Source organism: Tiliqua scincoides, chromosome 4 (assembly GCF_035046505.1).
Source record: "Tiliqua scincoides isolate rTilSci1 chromosome 4, rTilSci1.hap2, whole genome shotgun sequence".
Classification (NCBI taxonomy): Eukaryota; Metazoa; Chordata; class Lepidosauria; order Squamata; family Scincidae; genus Tiliqua; species Tiliqua scincoides.
In genome coordinates, this window is record NC_089824.1 from 5006602 (window position 1) to 5027500 (window position 20899).

The window sequence follows — 20899 nt, forward strand, 5'->3', positions numbered from 1 at the left end:
CCAACGTTGTCGCAAAAGTGCCATAAAGCACTTTTGTGCCAACATACGAGGAGACAGGCCAGCACACAGACGTGTGCCAGCCTCCCCGCGCCAATGTGGGACTTGGGGATGGGTAAGTTGCATAGGCTGAACTCGGCTGGTGCAGGGATGTGGGGGAAAGGTGTGGGGTGGGCGGGGAGGAGGCAGGAGGAAGGCGTTTTGGAGCGGGGGAGGGTGGGAAGTGGGCGTTCCTGGGGGCAGGCAGATGTGGAGTGAGAGGTGGGGTCAGGATTTGGCAGTTATGGTTCCTGGGTGACCGGGGCAGTCCTGGGCTGCTTGGATTTGCGCCGCCTCCTAAGGTGGTGCAGATCTGAGTAGCCCCATAGGGACTACAGTGGCTCTCCCTGGGGTAATGGAAAGAGTTTCCCCTTGCCCCTGGCTAAGCCTCTAGCTGCCTGAAACTTGCGCTAGATACAGTGCAGAGGTACTGGCCTGCCTGTTCCAGCACAAGTTAGGACTGGGCTGCCTGAATCCTTGGAACTCAAAATGCACCCTACATAAAATTTCATTGCCCCATTTTGTTCAGCCTGCAGCCTCCTTTGAGATTGTCAGAATGCCAATGCAAGGGAGGGCACCAGAATGAGGTCTCTTGTTATCAGGTGTGCTCCCTGGGGCATTTGGTGGGCCGCTGTGAGATACAGGAAGCTGGACTAGATGGGCCTATGGCCTGATCCAGCGGGGCTGTTCTTATGTTCTTAAACTACAATTCCCAGGAGGCCTTGCAGGTCTCTTGTTATCTGGTGTGCTCCCTGGGGCATTTGGTGGGCCGCTGTGAGATACAGGAAGCTGGACTAGATGGGCCCATGGCCTGATCCAGTGGGGCTGTTCCTATGTTCTTATGAGATGAGCTTGACTTGAAATTGGGTCTGTAGCCAGACTTTGGAGTCAGTCTTTTTTCCCCTCTCACAAACCAAAGACGTTTTATCAGCAATATGGAGGTCTTTCTAACACAGAGAAGAGAGCCTGTGGGAAGTGATCAAGGGATCTTTTGAAAGGGAATGATGCTCTGAATGATATCTTAGGAGACAGGGAAAACGATAAGCTCCTATGAACCTTGGCAAGAAATGATGTTGGGGGGAGATGTCATTCTAGCTAAGGGCATGGCTACCCTGCCTCCTTGTTAGATAGGTCGGGGTAAATAAGCTTTAATAAATATTATGTATTTTGACTAACAAATCTTTCTCTGTGGGTTACAATAGAAAGAAAGAAAGAAAGAAAGAAAGAAAGAAAGAAAGAAAACCCTTGAAGGCATTTTGAGGAAAATGTAAATAATGTCCTTGAAGGTTCAAGGCATGCGTCATGGGATGAAGGCTTTGTGCCTCTCTGGAATAAACCCGTCTATTTCTGAGCAGGGCTTGCTGCTCTCTGCCACTCTCTTTTTAGCCCCAGAAAAGCCTGCCCAGTGACCTTGGTTCAAGACTAGCTGCTGGCTACTGTGGTTTTGTTGAGCCGTTTGCCGGCTGTTTCAACAGCAACCAAAGAACGAGTGTGTGACTAAAGACCAGGGATCGCACAGCACCAGCTCCCATCACAGTGGCCTCGAGAAATCCGGTTTCTTTTTCTGTTCCTAGTTCCAGAGAGTGTGAAGCCGTCATCCAGTTATGTCACTTTGACACTTGATGATGGCACTCGGATCCCAGAAACAAAAGCGGCGGCAGAGGCAGCGTCCTTTCCATGCCAAGAGCGGCAGCACCATCTTTCCAGAGGCCTACAGCAATCCACCAGCCTTGCCACACCATCAGCTGTCAAGCGAGCCTTTCCAATAAAGCCATCCATGATTCATTATTCTTAAATGACAGCCACACATTCAAGCAAGCTGATCTCTGCTGACAGTGGGAATCCAATTAACCTGAATTAGTATCTTGATTGTGGCCCAATTAATGTCAGCTGCCAAGTGTCAGAAGTGAAAGCCCAGCTAATAGAATTGTTTAATTAATTCACAGTAGAGGGGAGCTGTGCTGGGGATGCCCCAGTGCCTTCACCTTTGCAAAATATTTTTTCGAAAGAAATTTTGTTTCTGAACAGAAACAGCAGGCAGCCAGAGAGAGGTGCTTTCATAAGTCTCACTCCTTCCTTAAATGCAAAACTTGACTTTGATCTTTGGAATAGCACTCTCTGTTCCAAAGAGAGAGTTCGTGAGATAACAGCTGTTTCCTTTCAGATGAATCAATTTCCTTTTGCGACTGTCCTTGGTCAACTTGACCTAAAGCTCACCAAACCAAATCCATACCTCCCCACCCAAAAAAAAAAAAAAAAAAAAAAAAAACCCAACAAAACATCACCTGTTGAAAAAATAAAAATAATAAAATGAAAATGGGTATAAGTAGGTATACTCTGCCTTTCCATTCACAGAATGGACAAGGTGGACTGACACCTAACTTTTAAAATACAACCAGTATACAATAAGAAGATCCAGGTTCAAATCTTCATGCAGTCACAAAACTTCCTGGGTGACCTTGGGCCAGTCACTATAATAATAATAATAATAATAATAATAATAATAATAATAATAATAATAATAATAATAATAATAAATTACTCCTCTGACTTTATTCAAGGCGGTTTACATAGGCAGGCATTTCTAAATCCCTCAAGGGGATTTTACAATCCTAGAGGTTCTCTCTTTCAAGAACCAACAACATTTCCGATGGATCTTCCTGGTTTGGTCTCACTTCTGGCCTCCAGTTCTCCCACGCAGGCTGACAAGCAGCTCCATCTCTCACATGGAGGGCAGCCAAGACGCTTCTTGCTCACACCAAGAGCAGGTGGAATCACTTAGCTCAGCTTGTCAGCTGCTTCAGGGTCTCGCCATTCTCAGCCGTTCAGGGAGCTGCCGGTGTCCTCGAACTGGCGACCTTCTGATGTTATCTTTGGGCTAATGGAGGCTCTACCCTCTAGACCAGAACTCCTGCCGCAATACTGTCTCTTAGCATCATCTACTTCACAGGGTTGTTGTGACAACAAAAGGAGGGAAGGAACTATGTATACCACCCTGAGCTCCTTGGAGGAAGGGTAGTATATTGTTGTTGTTAATGATGATGATGATGGTATCTGATATGTGAATGTAGTAAAATTACGCAGACAGATTTCAAAGTCAGACACAAAAGAGTTGCAAAATTGATCCACTGGTCATTATACAAAAAGTTTAATGAGCCAGCATTGAAAAATATTTGAGAACATCAGGTTGTGAAGGTTTTGGAGAATGAACAAGTCTGGATCCCGAGGGAATGGTGCTTTTGTTCAACATTAGATTGGGCTATTATTTATTATTTCAGGCTATGGCTTATGGTTTTCCATTCAAAAGCATGGACTAGATCAGTGGTTCTCAAACTTTGAGGGAGCTGTACTCCTTCAGTAAGTCTTTGTGGGGGAGATGCTAGGGCAGCGACACGATCCCCAGGATCACTTCGCTAAGGTGGGGCGAGGAGGGAGCTTTCCACTTCCTTTTATGTAGGTAGGGCTGCTGGAGGGTGCAGGAGGTGCGGGGAGGTGCAGCAGCACTCCTCAAGGCTTGGAACGTTCAGTGGTCTGTGGAACTCCTTGCCACAGGATGTGGTGATGGCATCTGGCCTAGATGTCTTTAAACGGGATTGGACAAATTTCTGGAGGAAAAATCCATTACGGGTTACAAGCCATATATGGGCAACCTCCTGATTTTAGAAATGGGCTATGTCAGATGCAAGGGAGGGCACCAGGATGCAGGTCTCTTGTTATCAGGTATGCTACCTGGGGCATTTGGTGGGCCACTGTGAGATGCAGGAAGCTCGATGGGCCTTTGGCCTGATGAGCCCAGGACTCGATGGGCCTATGGCCTGATCCAGCGGGACTCTTCTTATGTTCTTAGTAAAAGTGAGCACAAAGCACCTCCTGCAAAACCAAAGTGCTTTGTGTCCACGTTTACTGAAGATTCCTTAAAGGGACAGGGGAACCTTTACACGAACTGGTGGGTCGCGACCCACCAGTTTGAGAATCACTGGACTAGGTGATATTGCACTGTTTTGTCATTCAGAAAAGCACATAACTTATACTATTATCATGAGTATTATCTGAAGTTATAGCTAAGCAGCCAGGTGACCACACTTGCAGATGAAACTGAAATATTAAGGGTAATGAAAATCAAAATAGTTTGTGAAGAACTCCAGAAATCTCTCTCCAAACTGAGTAAACAGGTTACAAAATAGCAAATGCTGTTCAATACATAAATAAGTGTAAAGTGATGCAAATTTGAAAAAAAAAAAAAAATATCCCCAAACACACATATACACTCAGAGTTCTGAGCTGTGGGTGACTAACCAGAAAAGAGTCCGGTGGAAAACTTAATGAAAACATTGACTCAGTGTGCGGCAACTGCGAAGAAGGCTAATTTCATGCTAGGACTCATTATAAAAGGGACTGAAAATAAAACTGTTAATATTCTAATGTCCTTCTACAAATCCATGGTGCTGTCACATGTGAAATGACATGTACATTTGTGGTCACCACATCTCAAAGAGGATTTTGTTGATCTGGAAAAGAGGCAGAAAGGGGCAATAAAATTATTGGCGAGGGGATCACCTTGTCTCTAAGAAAAGTCTACAGCTTTAGGATTTTCTCATTTAGGCAAAAGGATGACTAAGCGTAATCCTAAACCCTGCCATGATGTACAGCATGCAGCTGTGCCATGGAAGCACATCACATGCTGTTGGGGGGGGGGGGATCAAGAGACCTGAGAGAGGTAAGGAGACAGACCTCTCCATAGTCTCCCTGATGGCCTATGTGTTCCTGCAAAGCTATGCTGGCAGTATAGCTTGGGCAAGTCCAAGGAGAGAAAGAGAGAGGTCTTCATTGGAAAAAGGTGATAGGATCCTGTCACATGCTGGTACTGCTTGGTTCTGCCCCTCCCTCCTTGTTCCACCCCCTGTCCTCCACCCAAACCACCCCAAAACTCTCCCAGCCCTCCTCCTCTCCACCCATGACATGGCCCTACTTCTGACTGACTAAGGACTGGGGTCCTTGGTAATGTGGTTCCTGAGTGACAAGGTAGCAATGGGAGCATTGACATAAGAACAGCCCCACTGGATCAGGCCATAGGCCCATCTAGTCCAGCTTCCTGTATCTTACAGCGGCCCACCAAATGCCCCAGGGAGCACACCAGATAACAAGAGACCTGCATCCTGGTGCCCTCTCTTGCATCCGACATAGCCCATTTCTAAAATCAGGAGGTTGCACATACACATCATGGCTTGTAACCCGTAATGCATTTTTCCTCCAGAAACTTGTCCAATCCCTTGGTGTTGTCTGCAAACGTAGCCACTTCACTGCTCAACCCTGTCTCCAGGTCATTTATGAAGAGGTTGAAAAGCACCGGTCCCGGGACAGATCCTTGGGGCACACCGCTTTTCACCTCTCTCCATTGTGAAAATTGCCCATTGACACCCACTCTCTGCTTCCTGGCCTCCAACCAGTTCTCAATCCACGAGAGGACCTGTCCTCTAATTCCCTGACTGTGGAGTTTTTTCAGTAGCCTTTGGTGAGGGACCGTGTCAAACGCCTTCTGAAAGTCCAGATATATAATGTCCACGGGTTCTCCTCATCCACATGCCTGTTGACCTTTTCAAAGAATTCTAGAAGGTTTGTGAGGCAAGACTTACCCTTACAGAAGCCATGCTGATTCTCCCTCAGCAAGGCCTGTTCGTCTATGTGTTTTGAGAGTCTATCTTTGATGAGGCATTCCACCATCGTACTTACCACCATCATTACTTACCTCTCCTGGATGTCTAGTCTCCTGCCAGCCCATAGTTTACAGTGTGTGCTCCATGAGCAATACTGCACACTCTGGGCACGCAGGGATTGTATATTAAGTTGCCACTTCTTCCCTCAAAGACCCAGAAACTTTATCTGCAAACAGTGAAAATGGCATGTTGCTCATTCACCGTGAGGAGAATTTGCCAGTTTGCCTGAGACCAGTGGTATAGCTTGAGGAGGTGCAAAGCACCAAGTTTTGCAGCGAGCCTCACCACGGCGTGCAAGTGGCCCCTCCCTCTCCCCACTGGAGACATACACCTCTGTTTTGCGCCCACTGCCCAGAATGGCTCCAAAGGGGAGGGGGACGCTTGCACACCACAGTGAGGCTTCCTGCAAAACTTAGTGCTTTGCACCCCCTTTAGCTGAACCACTGCCTGAGACCTCCAGGTTTGCTCATGGGGAGTGTATCAAACGGCCTGAGAGCCTTGAGGAAGAAGTTCCTAAAGTTCCTATGCACAAGTGCACAAGAAGAAGGAACTAGTGGACACTGGAAAGAGAGATTCAGGTTCATCGGTCTTGATGAAGTAGTCCTGAATCTATCCCAAAACCAAAACTTGTGGGGTGTGTGTGAAAAAGTGCTCATGCAAATAGGACTGTCTCCCCACCCTAGTTCCCACTTCGCAGCTCAGCTACTTGACTCTGGCTGTGAGGATTATAGAAATGGTCGGAGAGACAGAATCGGTGCCCTGCTCAGGGGCTTAGCCGCAGTGACAACTTTCTGTCTCTTTCTTCCAGCTGGTGTGACAGCGACTTACATATAAATCTGAGTTCCCCGTGAAAACCGTTATGGATATATCACATGCATTCTGTTGGCTTGTCATCTTCCTCATACTTACTACATTAATTTTTTTGAGATCATCATTTAATGCTAACTTTATGTCATTAGAACTTCTCTTTAGCTCTAATCCGCTTATTTGGTAATCACTTTGGGTCGGTCTGTCCTCGATTTTTTTTCCCTCAGATAAGTGGATAACTGAAGTGTCTTGTTGAGATGAAGGAAAAAAAGTTTCCCTTTCAACTAGTTCAAGCTCAAAACTTAATTGCCTGTATCCTGAGATCACCCCGAGGCCTGTGGAAGCTGGAACACGACAGGATTTAACCAGGTGCTCACCAGAACAACTGGGCAATTCTTATGTGTTACAGCCAAAAGCACACCTTGGTCAGTCACTATTGAAAACTAAGGGTGCAATCCTGACTGAACAGCCACCGGGTAGATGGGACTCGTCAGCCTGGGAAGGCAGCTCATCTGAGAGAAGGAAAACTCTGATCCCAAACCTCCACTGCCTTGTGGCTACATCCAGTTATGGAAAAGGCTTCAGGAGTCAACCTCGAGGCAAAATCCGGAGCCGGAGTCCCTGAGGCAGTTCATGGCTGAACACAGTCACGTTCTGGCAACTCCTGCAACGTTGCTGGAACCAACCATATTGGCTTCTGCCTTTCCATTGGACCATTTCAGCGACGTGGAGAGGGGGGATTTGCTTCATGGGTAACAGTCTATCCTCCATACCTACTTTACCGAGGCTTCACGCACTAGAGAGGACACTCTGTTCCAGAACACTAATCAGAGTGCGATACCATGGTCTTCCGAGACTGAAGGATGCCAACAACAAAAAATCCTGACTCCCCGTTAATAATAATAATACTGGTATTTATAAACCACTGCAGTCCAAAGTCTTGCCATTCATAGAGCTGCCGGAGGCCTCAAACTGACAAGCTTCAGATATTTTCTTCAGGCTAACAGAGGCTCTGCCCTCTAGACCAGACCTCCTGCGTGGGCCCAGGAGGGTTGCAAATGTGCCGTAAAGCACATTTGCGCCTCCTCGGGAGTTGGCTAGGCCAGCACAGGGATGTGCTCTAGCCTGCGGAGGCTGCATCCAGCTTCTGCGCTGACTTGGGGAGGAAGGGTTGCATTGGCTGAGTTTGGTCGATGCAGGGGTCTGGGGAGGGCGGGGAGGAGGTAAGGAGGAGGAGGTGGGAGGGAGGTGTTCCACGGTGAGAGAAGGGCAGGAGGAAGGCATTCCCAGGAGCGGGTGGGGAGCAGGAGGTGGGGTGGAACCCAACTGTTATGCCGGATCCCAACCCCGTTCCCCAAGCGGCGCAGAGCATCTGCAAGCCGTTCTCCTTGGACTTGTGCCACCACCTGAGCTATTTCCCCTTGCCTCCGGCTGAGCCGCTTATAGCCCAAATTTTGCGCTGGATACAGCTCAGGCCTCCTGGCCTTCCTGTTCCAGCGCAAGATAGGATTGCACTGCACATTGCTGAAATGGATGGGTCTTTGGTCAAAACAGGGCTGTTTTGCCTCAGCCTCTCAAAACTGGAGCTGAAATTTTACAGGAGAGAACTTTGGACAGCCTTCACTAGTAATAAAGCATTTTTTTTTCTTTGTTTCTGTTGCACTGATATTCTTCTGTGATGTAGGCAAGCAGATTTCCAGCAGAATCAGCTTGCCAGGACCAGTTATGCAAACTGCATTGGTGGCTAGTTGCCATTTTGCTTTGAGTCCCAGACCCAATCTTAAAGGGTACCTCTCCTGAAGCAAGCCCCTCCCATGTGCTTGAGATGTACTAGGGAGGCACTGATCCCTATGACATTCCACCACAGAAGGGCTCAACTGGCGGAGCAAGATTGAGCGCCTTTTCTGTGACGGTGCCATGGTTTTGTGCATCTCCTCAGGAAATGACCTCATCGCAGTTGGCTGGGATCACCCATGTTTCAGGCAATTTCAGGAATAAGAAGCCATCATTACACGCACACGCACCCAAAAAATGTCAATAAATTGGCAGAACGAAAGAGAAACAGCAAGTGGGATCCACAAAAAGACAATATTTGCACACTGTAAGGGAGGTGTTTCTGCCTCACACACATACTCAGCGCCACTTTTGACCCCCCCCCACCCATGAGGTGTGCAAACACTCAGGACATTGCTGGGGAGACCACAGACTGTTTATGTCAAGTACGCCACAGTTATGGCAAATTGCCACGAATCCAGATTGATGCGCCAGGGTTTTCATCAGAAGCTCTGCGGGAGTCCGGTGCTCCCGTTGATTTGATCATTGTAAGGAAGTGAGCTGCTCTTTGTGACTTAAAAAAAAAAAATTCTCCGTCCTACAAAAAGCTAGTTAATAATATTATTGGCCTTTACTAGATGCACTGTTGAAGCAGTGATATTTAATAGCACACTCATGGTTACGTTTTCAGGAAGCTCTACCTCAAAGGTTGCCGGGTTTGTTTCTTTGTTTCAAGGCAGTATAATTTGCACATCTTTTGAAAGGTCACCTTGCCCAGTTTCTCTTTTCAGTACCTCTGCCCTTCTGTATCCAGAATGGTTGGATCCAATGTCACCAATGGATCACCTCCAAACACAAGTGGCGTATTCCATTCAGTTTCAACAGAGGACCCAAAAACCAGTGAACATGGGGAAAGTTCTCATCACCGAGCCCCTCTCCCTTTTCCTTCCATGTGCTGGCCAGCAGAAACACAAGCAGGGTGCAACTTTTGGGTACAAGCTGCTGCAGCTGTTCGCAACATTTATTTATCAGAGCAAGGACCCAATCCTATCCAACTTTCCAGCTCCGGTGTAGCCACAATGCAGCCCCGTGGTAAGGGTACACATGTCCCCATACCTTGAGAAGGCCCCAGTGACTGCCCCTCCACCGCAGGATGCAGCGCACACCCCACTGGCACAACTACACCCTCACTGGATAGGATTGGGCCCCAAGTCACACAACGCTTGACTCATGTATTCCATAGGGATTAGCTGAAACCGTGGGGCTGTTTCTGGAAAGGGCTAAAGATTATTTTCCACATTCAGAGATGCAGAAAAAGGGAATGCATTTGTGACTCATGCTTTCATTTTATTTTGTAGCATAGCTACAGGGGGTAAATATAGCAGGCAATACAACGCACCGCCCTGTCACTCGCCTGCGGTACCTGCAATGCTTATCCCCCTGTAGCTATGCTACTGAGTTTATATGCTTTGGGGTGATGTTCAAAAGGGGAGAATTTGCCCTTTGTCCGCATATCAAGATATACAATTTCCAAATGGCTTACTTGTGATGCATTCTCTGAATGTCCCAAACAGCTTTCAGTGTGTACAGATATGTGACATAACCATCATAGCACACAGCCCATCAGCACACCAGCCAGCCCTGCACCCTGAGGTCAATTGCTTCACCCTCATTTTTTTATGTGTTGTTTTTTTTTTTCTTTTAGCAACGAGCTAGGAAGATGAAGTGCTGTCTCCTTTCCGCTGGCCTGACAGTGCTGTTGATCGTCGTAATAATCATTGCCGTTTCCGTCAGACATTAAGCATATCAAGGTTTTTGCAGGTAAGCTCTTTTCATGGTGTTGGTGGCTTAGAACAGCAGACCTTCTGTTGGTCGACATGGAAGTGACCTGGGTAGTTCAAGGATGTTCTTAGAAGGCAACCTGAAAGGCACCGCATCTTTTTACAGCCTGGCTTCCATTCTAAAAACAGATGGAAGATGAGGCAATGATTGGACTTTCCAGAGACTCTTCATACTACCTGTTCTTCACATAGTGCGTAAAACAAGTGAAAATGTCGTCCTGGTTAGAAGGTTCTCCAGCTCATCACGTCCAATTAAGTGGTGCAATGACATCGCAGAACTTAGCTTCCTTAAAGCATGGCCCAAGGATGCTCTCATGCCTTCTGATCTGCCTGTCTCAGAGGAATCTGTGTGTGGCCAGTTCCATCTGCTACGCTCAAGATCAGAGAAGTGTAATGGTGTCTGGACAGCTGAGGCCCTTAGTAGTCACAGTTGGGAACTCATGAGCTAAGGTGTGCTAGGCAATGATCTTGCTTTTAGGCTTGCCTATAATCTCCTCCTCGTATTTTTGCAAATGACCCACACCTGGGCACTCCTAGTGCCCAAGTCATTTGCTTGCCTGCTTGTTTTCCTTCTTGTAATCTCCTGCCCTTCCCCTTCGACTTTAAATAAACTCTTTGTTTTGTGGTTTAACTCTTCACCTGCCTATTGTTGGTTGAATTCAGACAAGAGTTTTGTTTTGTTTTCCTCCTGGTCCATGGGCGGCACATGACAATATAGGGTTTTAGGAATTCACCACATAACTGGGAGGGCAACGTTCAAGGGTGGTCTCTATCTGGCTTTGTCCATGTGGGGCAGCAGAGTCTACTGTTGTCTCTGGGAAAAGGAGCAGAACAGAGGGCGGGAGGGAGGCACTGGGGTAGAGCAACCCCCATCACTATATTAGCCATTCCCTCCCTCAAAAAAAGTAACAGACGTAGTAAATAGAGGCTACTGTTTGACACTAATTCCAGAGCCTTCCGGGTCACAATGGAAGGCAACAGTCATAATCTGCTCTCAGACTTAACTATACCATTGATATCTGGCTTTTCTTAGAGGAACATCTGTGATTCTTAGGAACTCTTTTTGGTCTTGAGGTCCCTACAGCTGATTGCCTACTGCCACTGCTTGGTCGCTTGCTTTGTTGCTGTTCAGTCATTAAGTCGTGTCCAACTCTTCGTGACCCCATGGACCATGGCACACCAGGCCACCCTATCGACCACTAAATTCCGGAGGTTGTCCAAATTCATGTTCATTGCCTTCATGACACTATCTAACCATCTCATCCTCTGCCATCCCCTTCTCCTTTCGGCTTCAGTTTTTCCCAGCATCAGCATTTTTTCTAAATAGTCCTCTCTTCTCATGAGATGACCAAAATATTTAAGCTTCAGCTTCAGTATCTGTCCTTCCAATTAACAGTCAGGGTTGATTTCTTGTGGGATCGACTGATTTGATCTTCTTGCAGTTCAGGGGACTCTTAAAAGTCTTCTCCAACACCATAATCCAAAAGCATCTATTCTTCAACACTCAGCCCTCTTTATGGTCCAGCTCTCACAGCCATACATTACTACTGGGAAAAGCATAGTTTTAACTATATAGACCTTGGTCAGCAAGGTGATATCTCGATTTTTAATTAAGTTGTCTAGGCTGACCTTAGTTTTCCTCCCAAGAAGCAAGTGTCTTTTAATTTCATGGCTGCAATCTCTGTCTGCAGTGATCTTAGAGCACAAGAAGATAAACTCTGTCACGGCTTCCATTTCATCCCCTTCTATTTGCCATGAGATGATGAGACTGAATGCCATGGTCTTAGTTTTTTCTAATGTTAAGTTTCAAGCTACATTTTGCGCTTTCCTCTTTCACCCTCATCAAGAGGCTCTTTAGTTCCTCCTCACTTTCTTCCATTAGGGTGGCATCACCTGCATATCTGAGGTTGTTGATATTTGTCCCAGTGATCTTATTTCCTACTTGTTACCTGCTACTTAACGTCACTGTCTGTTTTTTGTCTGTTTCACTTGGGACCTTGTCCAGCACCTCTGCAGGCATTCAGCCCAGCAGCATAATTAGAGGGGGTAACATGGTAAGTACTTCACGTGTCGCAATGCGCCACATAAGTGCCCCCCCCACTTGCCATGAGAGCCATTCTGGGCCGTGACGGCAACACGCAGGAGAGGCCATTAGTTTCTGCAAGTTCCTGCCCATTGCCATTGCTGGCTGGAATGGCTCTGACAGCAAATGGGAGGGCCCACTTAAATGACCTGTTAACATTTTGCCCCCCTCTAGCTACACTACTGCTTCAGCCAGTGTGACATGGGGATTATCCTTGCCTTTCCGTTCCAGGAAACCTGGTGAAATGGAACCATTTATCCACAAAGCCAAGGTGAAGCACACACACTCCTAAGAAGTTTTCCCTTCCTTAGAAATAATAATAGAAACCACTGAGCCAGCTGCTCTCCCTCTGAGTTTCCAAAGCAGAAAACGCACCACTGATTCTTCTGCTCGGTGAGCACAGAGGAGCCAGCTGTGCCTTGTTTTGAGATACCCTTTTCTGCTTCTTCGCAAAGTCTCATCTGTAAGTATGTCATTTCCTCCCTTGGGGCAGCTTTGAAGAGCCAGAAGAGAGATGTGGAGAAACTCCTGGAGATGCTTGTTCCACCTCCCTCATCTTTGGAGTATGAACTAGCCAGGCTTTTGAGACTTGAATTAGAAATAGACCGTGATGGCTGTCACTCATCTTTTAGCCTGCGTGGACCACCATTCCCTGAGTGATTGGCACCTTGAGGTGCTGCTTGAATTTTCCTTTGGGCAGGTATTCAGCAGCAGCTTAAGGATATCAGAGAGTACGAGTTATAATGAATAGAGTATGAGTTGGGCAGGAATCCACTTATCTTTGTCACTAAGGTTAATGCAGCCTGCATTCAAAATGGTTGAAATCGTGTTGATATCTCAGAGGAATCTCCTGTTGATTGATATATATACAGGTATTCTAAGGTGGGGTCCCCCAGATCCCATCAGTAACTTTCTAAGATGTCCTCATTTTTTTTTCCAATTGAAAACAAAATTGTGTGCCTGAAAACTGAAGGCCAGTTGAGACCTTGCTTTGGGTACCTGTGTTCCTCCCACATCATGGAAGTCATAGGTCTACATGGTGTCAAGAACTCAGGTCTCTGTTTTGACCAGTACCTGGAGTAGACAAGCAGGTGACATACAAAAAGGCAAACTGTCTGAAGGTGTCTAGAAGCCTCGCTTGACGACATATTGTCCAGGCCGAGGGTATTTAGCAGTTCTGAGAGCTTTATAGAAGGTTGGTCCTCTGCAGCCACCTGAGTCTTCAGCCCAGAAGGATTCTGGGTTATGTTATCAATGTCCAAGCTTAAAGGGGTGTCAGGCGAACACCCCTTATCCAATCAGAGGTTTGACTGGGGCAGGAAATCAGACCTACCCACAGTGAACATTACCCTGACTGACACATGAGAATGAGGCTGCAATCCTATGCACACTTACCTGGGAGTAAGCCTCACTGTAATAGTACTTACTTCTGAGCAGGCAAACATACGCTTAAGCTATAGGACTGGCAACTCCCATATGCAGTAACCTTTGATCTTGAGCTATCCCAAGAGTTCCATGATCTTGTGGGTGGCTTTTGCAGGTCTGCAGTCTGAGGAACATGTCACAGCTGAGACTGGTAAATGCCACAGTTAATGCAAGGTGCTCAGTGCAGAGCTCATGTTTCACATGCAGGAGGCACAAGGGTCCATCTTCACCATTTCCATTTCAATGCACTCAGGTAGCAGGACTTGGGAAAAGACCCTTGCCTGAGACCCTAGAAAGCACCTAAGCAGGGGCCACATGAAAGGACTTGCAATGCATACAGATGGTCTCAAGGAACTCAGTGGCAGGACTGGGAAAGACTCACAGCCTGAAAATTTGGGAGACCCTTTTTACAGTCGTAATGGACAACACTGCGCTAGATGCTCTGACGCATTGCAAAATATCTTCCTCTAACATCATGTGAATTGGTGACTCCTGTGTTATTGCCCCCAATAACCCACACATTGATGTGGACCTGGAAGGTTTTTCTGCTCCATTTCATGTGTTTGTGACCTGCTGTTTCCTTCTTGTCTGTGGCTTTGTTGATACTGTTGCTTTGCTCGTATGTTTATTGCAATGCTTTTGTATGCAGTGGTGTAGCCAGAGGGGGTGCAAAGTACAGTGGTGTAGCCAGAGGGGGTGCAAAGTTTTTCAGGGAGCCTCACCATGCAGGAATGCATTTGCCTCCACTTTGCTCCCCCACCTGGAATGGCTCCGAAGGGGAGGGGGAGGGGCTGCTTGCACGCTGCAGTTAGGCTCCCTGCAAAACTTAGTGCTTTGCACCCCCTCTAGCTACACCACTGGTTGAATGTTGAAATACCTAGTTGTTATTATTATATTATAATGTGTTTTTAATTTGGTAAGTCACTTTGTGTGTGAGTTAAGCAGAAAAGTGAGATCTGGTGGGGAAAAAGCTCAGACTTGGATCTGGTGCTTGCAAGTGTAGAGTCTGTTCACCTCTGGCCGCACTGTCCTCTACCTGCCTCCTCCTGAAAGAGAGAGCAGTCTGCTCCCAGCATCACAGTGCATTCCTTAGGTTTGGAGCGGCACAATCCCTCCACCCCAATTTTTTTTTTTTTTGACCCCGAGAGCTGAGGGCGATGTGCCTGTCGTCGCAGCCGCAGCAATTCCCATCTACGAGGAAATGTTGAATGAAGCCATAACTCAGCCTAACGAATGTTGTAAATAAGGGCAAAACACGGCCAGCTCGGTTCCGTGGAATTGCTCTTGCTTCTCAAATTGATGCCATGGGGCCAGTTTTGCTTATTGGCTCTCTGTTTTTACCACTGCGTCGTCCGTCCGTCACTTAGTGGCTGAGAGAGCAGGCCAGATTGCAGGGCTATTTTCCCCTCCAGAGCCACTGGGGTTTCATTGTATTTACCAGCTGCCGGTCACTGGACAAAAGCAGCCCACAAGATTGGCCAGGGATCAGAGCCGCGTTTGCACTCTCCTCCGGCCAACAGACAGGAGGACCATCAATTCTTATTTGCAAATACTGTTTCCCAAAGTCTTGCATGCTTTCAGGTTTTCTTTTTTTAATCTTCTCTCTATCTCCATCCATCTCTTTCTACACCAAGAACAACCACTGCAAAACTACCCTCTGGGATTCTCAAATGAACACAGACTTTGAGTTCTCTTTCCATGTGAGCCTCTTTGAAATAGAGAATTCCCGACGAGAGTTCTGTGTAGGATATACAAAGCCTGCCCCCTTCCAGTTCCACAGCTACTGCCATCTTCTTGTGGTCATTCTGGATATGTGATTTTTCACAATGGATCATTCTTGCTCACTACTTTTGCATTAATTTCCACAAGTGTATGTTAAGCTCCCCATTCCTTATTGGTGTTCTTGACATGATGTGGTATGATTTTTAAACTTATCAATTGCACACTCTCTGAAAAGTGACTACAGCGATGTTTGCTGGATTAAAGGCAAAATGCTATCATGTCACAATAATTAAACAATAAAGGCTATCATGTAAAGGCTTATTTATTGCCCCAAATAAAACAGATGCTTAACAACTTATCATTGGAAAACCAGAATTATAATGACAGCTTGAATTTGTTGTTGTAATGGTAAAACCTAACCAGAAAATGCCAAGTAATTTGCGGGAAATAATGAGAACCTGCACACCTTCCAGAGGAGGGTGTTCCAGAACATGGGTGTCCCTACTGAAAAGATTAGCAGCCTGATCCTAATAAATCCCCTCCCCAGCGAAGGCAGCCACCGCAATGAAGCCCATGCTGCAGCCTGTGGAGAGAAGCAGTTCTGGACAGTGGTGTAGCTAGAGGGAGTGCAAAGTGCTCCCACCGTCCAGAATGGCTCCAAAGGGGAGGGACCACTCGCACAGCGCATTCAGGTGCCTGCAAAACCTAGTGGTTTGCACCCCTCTAGCTACACCACTGGTCCTAGAGGTCTCTTCTGGATAAGGGAACGTACGTTCCCTTGCCTGGGGGTAAGCCTTTGCTGCTTGATTGAGGCGACTTGGATCTACACCAGCCATTTTGCTGCCACAAGTCAGAGTGGAACCTGAAAGATAGATTGAGGACAGAAAGGGAGATAGGGAAGGGAGACAGAAAGGTGGAGACCCCCTTCTCCACCCTGGTCTTTCCTTGGTGAAAGTTTTTCCTTCTGGTACCTGATGCTTCTTTGCCATCAGCCCAAATGGAATAGCTGACATGCACATACCATCATGCACATATCATCATGTACACATGTAGAACAAAACACGTCAAGCAACTTTCTCTTTAGGGTTGCTTCCACCATTTTTATCCCCTGAATCTGTCCCAGATTTTTGTGTTCTAAATGACCTGAAGTGGAACGAATGCATTAGAAATTCTTCATTGTTCTGTATTTATTTCTGCATTTTGGACAGTGTGCTTTGCATGCACAGTTTGCTGCAACTTTGCGTTCATGTGTGTCTTCCCACCCCCTTTACATCACCAGTGCACACATGTGCAGTGATAAAAAGCACTCTCTAAAAGCATCACCATGTGATTGTTGCCTTGAAGTACAAAACATGATAGCTTTCATACTATCCCTACTATATAATTCAGATTATTTTAGAGCGCAATCCTGAGATTGCACTAGGCCAGTTTAAGTCCCTTATGCCAGCCCAAAAGTGTTGCAAACGTGCTGTAAAACATGTTTGCACCTCTTGTGGAGCCAACTGGGCCAGTGCACAGAAGTGTGCTGGCCCACGGAGGCCAAATTCAGCCTCTGCACCAACAGGAAGGGGTCAGCTCATGAGGTGGCACAGATCTGAGTAGCCCCATTGGGGCTGATGCAGCATTAACCAGGGTAAGGGGGAGGAATTCTCCTTGCCCCTGGCTGAGCCACTGGTTGGCCTGCCTGCTCCAGGTTTGTTCTGCCTGTGGAAGAGTAAAACTATCCTAATTATTAGGTACCGTGACTATGGACAATACAGCTTCAAATATCAGGATTGTGAGATTTGCAGTCAGCTTCCTCTAAGAAAGTTTTGGTGTCTGAAGACCTTGCAGGCAGAACAGAGATGGCCTTGGGGAAAATTAACAGTATTTATATACCGCTTTTCAACTAAAAGTTCACAAAGCGGTTTACAGAGAAAAGTCAAATAACTAAATGGCTCCCTGTCCCAAAAGGGCTCACAATCTAAAAAGATGCAAATGAATACCAGCAGACAGCCACTAGAACAGACAGTGCTGGGGTCAAAATAACAGCCAAACAGTGTTCCGGGTTGGTTGGTTGGTTTTCACCTTGTTACAGTATTAAAGATATTTATCCAAATAACAATTAAGTACAGTATTCACAATGTACTCTGTGATTCCAGATGTATTTCCCACTGCTAGACTAAAAGGCTGTGAGGGAATTGCTAGCTTAACAGCTACTACCCTGTTCCTAATTATGTTGGCTACTACGAGCCAACATAAGAGCCAACATGGCTCTGGTACATGTAGATCTTTGTCAGTCTCGAGCAATGGTATGCAAAGTTTTTCATCTCACAGCACACTGAGAAAGTGCTAAAGTTGTCAAGGCACACCATCAGTTTTTTGACAATTGACAAGACACATACCACTCTACCAGCCATGGGATCATATCCCCCAATGGCCCTCATAATATAATATGACCCTCCCCCAAACTTTGGTGTCACACCTGCAGGCCATTCACGGCACACCAATGTGCTGTGGCGCAGTGGTTAAAAATAGCTTTAGAGCTACAAATATCAGCCACTGTTTTCGGTTCCTCCAAAGCCACTGCTGTGCATTGCTGAAATTGTTAGGCTCACCGGGTGACCCCATGACATAGCTAGATGGGGTGCAATGCACTAAGTTTTGCAAGGAGCACAGCATGCAAGTGACCCCTCCCTTTTGGAGCCATTCTGGGGGTGGGAGGTGTACACATGGAATGTGTCCAAAGGTGGGCGGGTCGCTTGCGCAAGGGCGTTCAGGAGCCTGCATAACTTAGTGTATTGCACCACCTTTAGCTACGACACTGGGGTGAACTTCACCCTGTCACTGTCTCTCAGACTCATCTACCCCACAGAGTTACTGTGAAATGTAGGGGGGAGAAGCTTAGGTTGGCTGAACTCCTTGGAAGAAGTGTAGTGTATAAATGTCACAAACAAATTAGCACATTATCACATTTTATGGGTTTTTTAAAATATGTATTTCATCTGTCATAACCACCATGAACTTCCTGGCTGGCACAAAGTAGACACCATTAAAATTGTGTTTGTTTAGAGATTGTGGGGTGTGAACCCTTGCCACTTTTTTTCCTTTTACCTCCTCCCACCAGTATACTGTCTTCATCTGCGCATGTGCGGCTTGTTCTGGTACCTGAGATTCCCTTTTAACTGCAGAAGCAAGAGTTGACTCATTCTGTGCGCTAAGCCAGCACTTTTTTCACTAAACTGTCATCTCTCCACCAGTTTGTGTTTGTCTGTTTGCAGTCTGCTGTTTCCCAGAGGAAGGAGAATGATTGCTGGACAACAAAGGAGAATCTCCTCCTTTCATGCTCACTTTCATAAGGCTGCCGGATTGAGAACTAACCGCTACAGCCTGGAGCTTGTTCTCTTTTTTGTGTTTACGTGTCTGCGTGTGAATGTCTTTGTAGACCTTTCTTGGGCACATGCCAGCTCATACCATAAGGACTCTCAAACAAACAGACACATGGCATAAAATGTGGTCCCTTTTCAGTGGTTGTCAAAAAAAACAAAATCTTTTGGGATAACACACTCATCTAGTGGTTGGACACTTTGCCTGTGCTTCCTCCCTTTTCATAATTCACTTGGGGGCTTTTGATGTTCATCCGCTTCATGAAATGGACAGGGTTTGGGCACAACAGAGCTGTGTTCATAATAGCAATTAATACAGCTTATGTTCACACTGATGTTTTAACAAAATGTCATGTTTGCGGTTGCAGTTTTACAAACCACCCATCTCTGTGGGTGGTTACTGCAACCACAGGATTGCCGGTGAAGCTTTCAGTCTAACTTTTTGTTCTCCTTCCCAACCTCCCCAAAGATATCTAAGCAGAAGTTGTGGCAGCACTCTGATCTGGCTGGTTTCTTTTCCAATACAGATATGATCAGAAAAGCTGATGCACCCACCGACTGTTTGGTTCTATCCATTGTGTTTTCTGTTGGGAAAAACATTGCCGATTGGATGTGTCAACTCTCACTTGCCTAGCCAGAGTTTTAAGAATGGGAATGGACATCTGAATATGTGAAAGAGAAAAATGGGCCTGCATTTGGGTGTGCGTCGTACTGAATGCAGCGACCACACAAACACACACTTCCTCCTATGCTTGTGCATTCAATTTAAACCCACAAGTAATGGCGATAAAGTTTGATGTGGGAGTTAGAATATAAACTCCCCCTTTTTGAAAAGTCTTGTCTAGGTTTGGGGCTCATCCATTGCAGTTTGTGTCCGGCTTAAATTGCTGCCCTCCACCATATTAGGTAACCTAGGGCCCAATCCAAACCCACACTTGGGCCGACACAAGTCCCTTGCATTGGCCCAGGAGACCATATGGCCGTTGGCCATAAAGCACTTTTGCACCACTCACGGGGGGGGGGGGGGGGGAGATCGGCCGGCGCACAGATATGTGCCAGCCTCCCCACACCACCGCAGGCCCCAGGAAGAAGGTGAGTTGCGTCAGCCAAGCGACAGCGTTTCGGGGTGGGGAGGGTGGGCAGAACCGTTGGCAGGTAGTCAGGTGGCATAGATACTGGTAGACCCATTGGGTGAGTTGTGTCGGCCGAGCTCGTCTGATGGCGTTTCAGGATGGGGGAGGACAAGCAGCAGGCGGGACTGTGGATGAGTCATCAGGTGGCACAAATAGGGGTAGACCCATTGGGGATGCTGCTGCACCGTGACACAGGGTAAGGGAAAATATTTCCCCTTGCCCTGGGCTGGCCAGCAGTCAGTCCCAAACTTGTACTGGATACAGTGCAGGTCCGCTGGCCTGCCTGTTTCCAGCACAAGTTAGGATTGCACTCCTAGTATGTCAGGCTTAGTTGTTCAGAGCGCCATTTTTGAATCCCCCCCCCCCATGAAAAAAGTGTCTATAGGCATAAAATTAGTCAGCTGCAAGAAAGATTCTAGCTGAGTAGTCTGTCTATCCTGCCAGTGTTCTGCTTTCAGGGAATATTTAACAAAGGGGAATATTGTTTTGTTGTTGTTGGGGTGTGTGTGTGTGTGTGTGTGTGTGTGTGTGTGTTAATGGGACCCCTAACTGCAAAGCGGCATGGTGCACTGCTCACCTTCTTCAGAGAAAGCAGGTTATTTTTCTTCACTTGCCTGCACATTCCAGTCCTTGAGGAAAGCAGGAGACATCATGGGGCTGGCATCATCTCCTCCTCATGGGCAATAGTAGGCATGTGCGGGGTGGGGAGGTCAGGTTCCTGGCTTGTGTTCCTGTCTTCTCTGTAGCAGCTTTGCTGGGAGATGTTTTGTCTGTCTTGGTGTTCTTTTGTTCAGTATTAATTGCTTAAGGTTCTCCAATCTCTGTCACTCTGGTCCCGGGAAGATGGGAAATTCCTCCCAAAGAGAACCCAATAAGCTGCTAGCTCTGCCTGCTTGGGGGGGGGGGGGGAGAGAGAGAGAGAGAGAGAGAGTGAAATATCCCAAAGGATATTGAATGCCCTCCTGCTTTTCCTGAAAACAGGAATATACAGAGTAGGTAT

At 46.8% G+C, this 20899-nt stretch overlaps 1 protein-coding gene across 7 annotated transcripts in view; it reads left to right on the forward strand.

Annotated features, from left to right (window-relative positions):
• The window catches only part of TSNARE1 (t-SNARE domain containing 1), a 417418-nt gene that overhangs the window by 338582 nt on the left and 57937 nt on the right, over window positions 1–20899 (forward strand). For 5 of the 7 annotated variants that reach the window (XM_066625627.1, XM_066625626.1, XM_066625633.1 and 2 more), the window contains exon 11: window positions 10036–10151. In XM_066625627.1, coding sequence (XP_066481724.1) covers window positions 10036–10131 — 96 coding nt within the window. In that variant the 3' untranslated portion in view covers window positions 10132–10151. Of the gene's footprint in view, window positions 1–10035; window positions 10152–10277; window positions 10766–20899 lie in introns of those variants that run through there. The other 2 variants (XM_066625631.1, XM_066625632.1) reach the window with 2 other exon arrangements.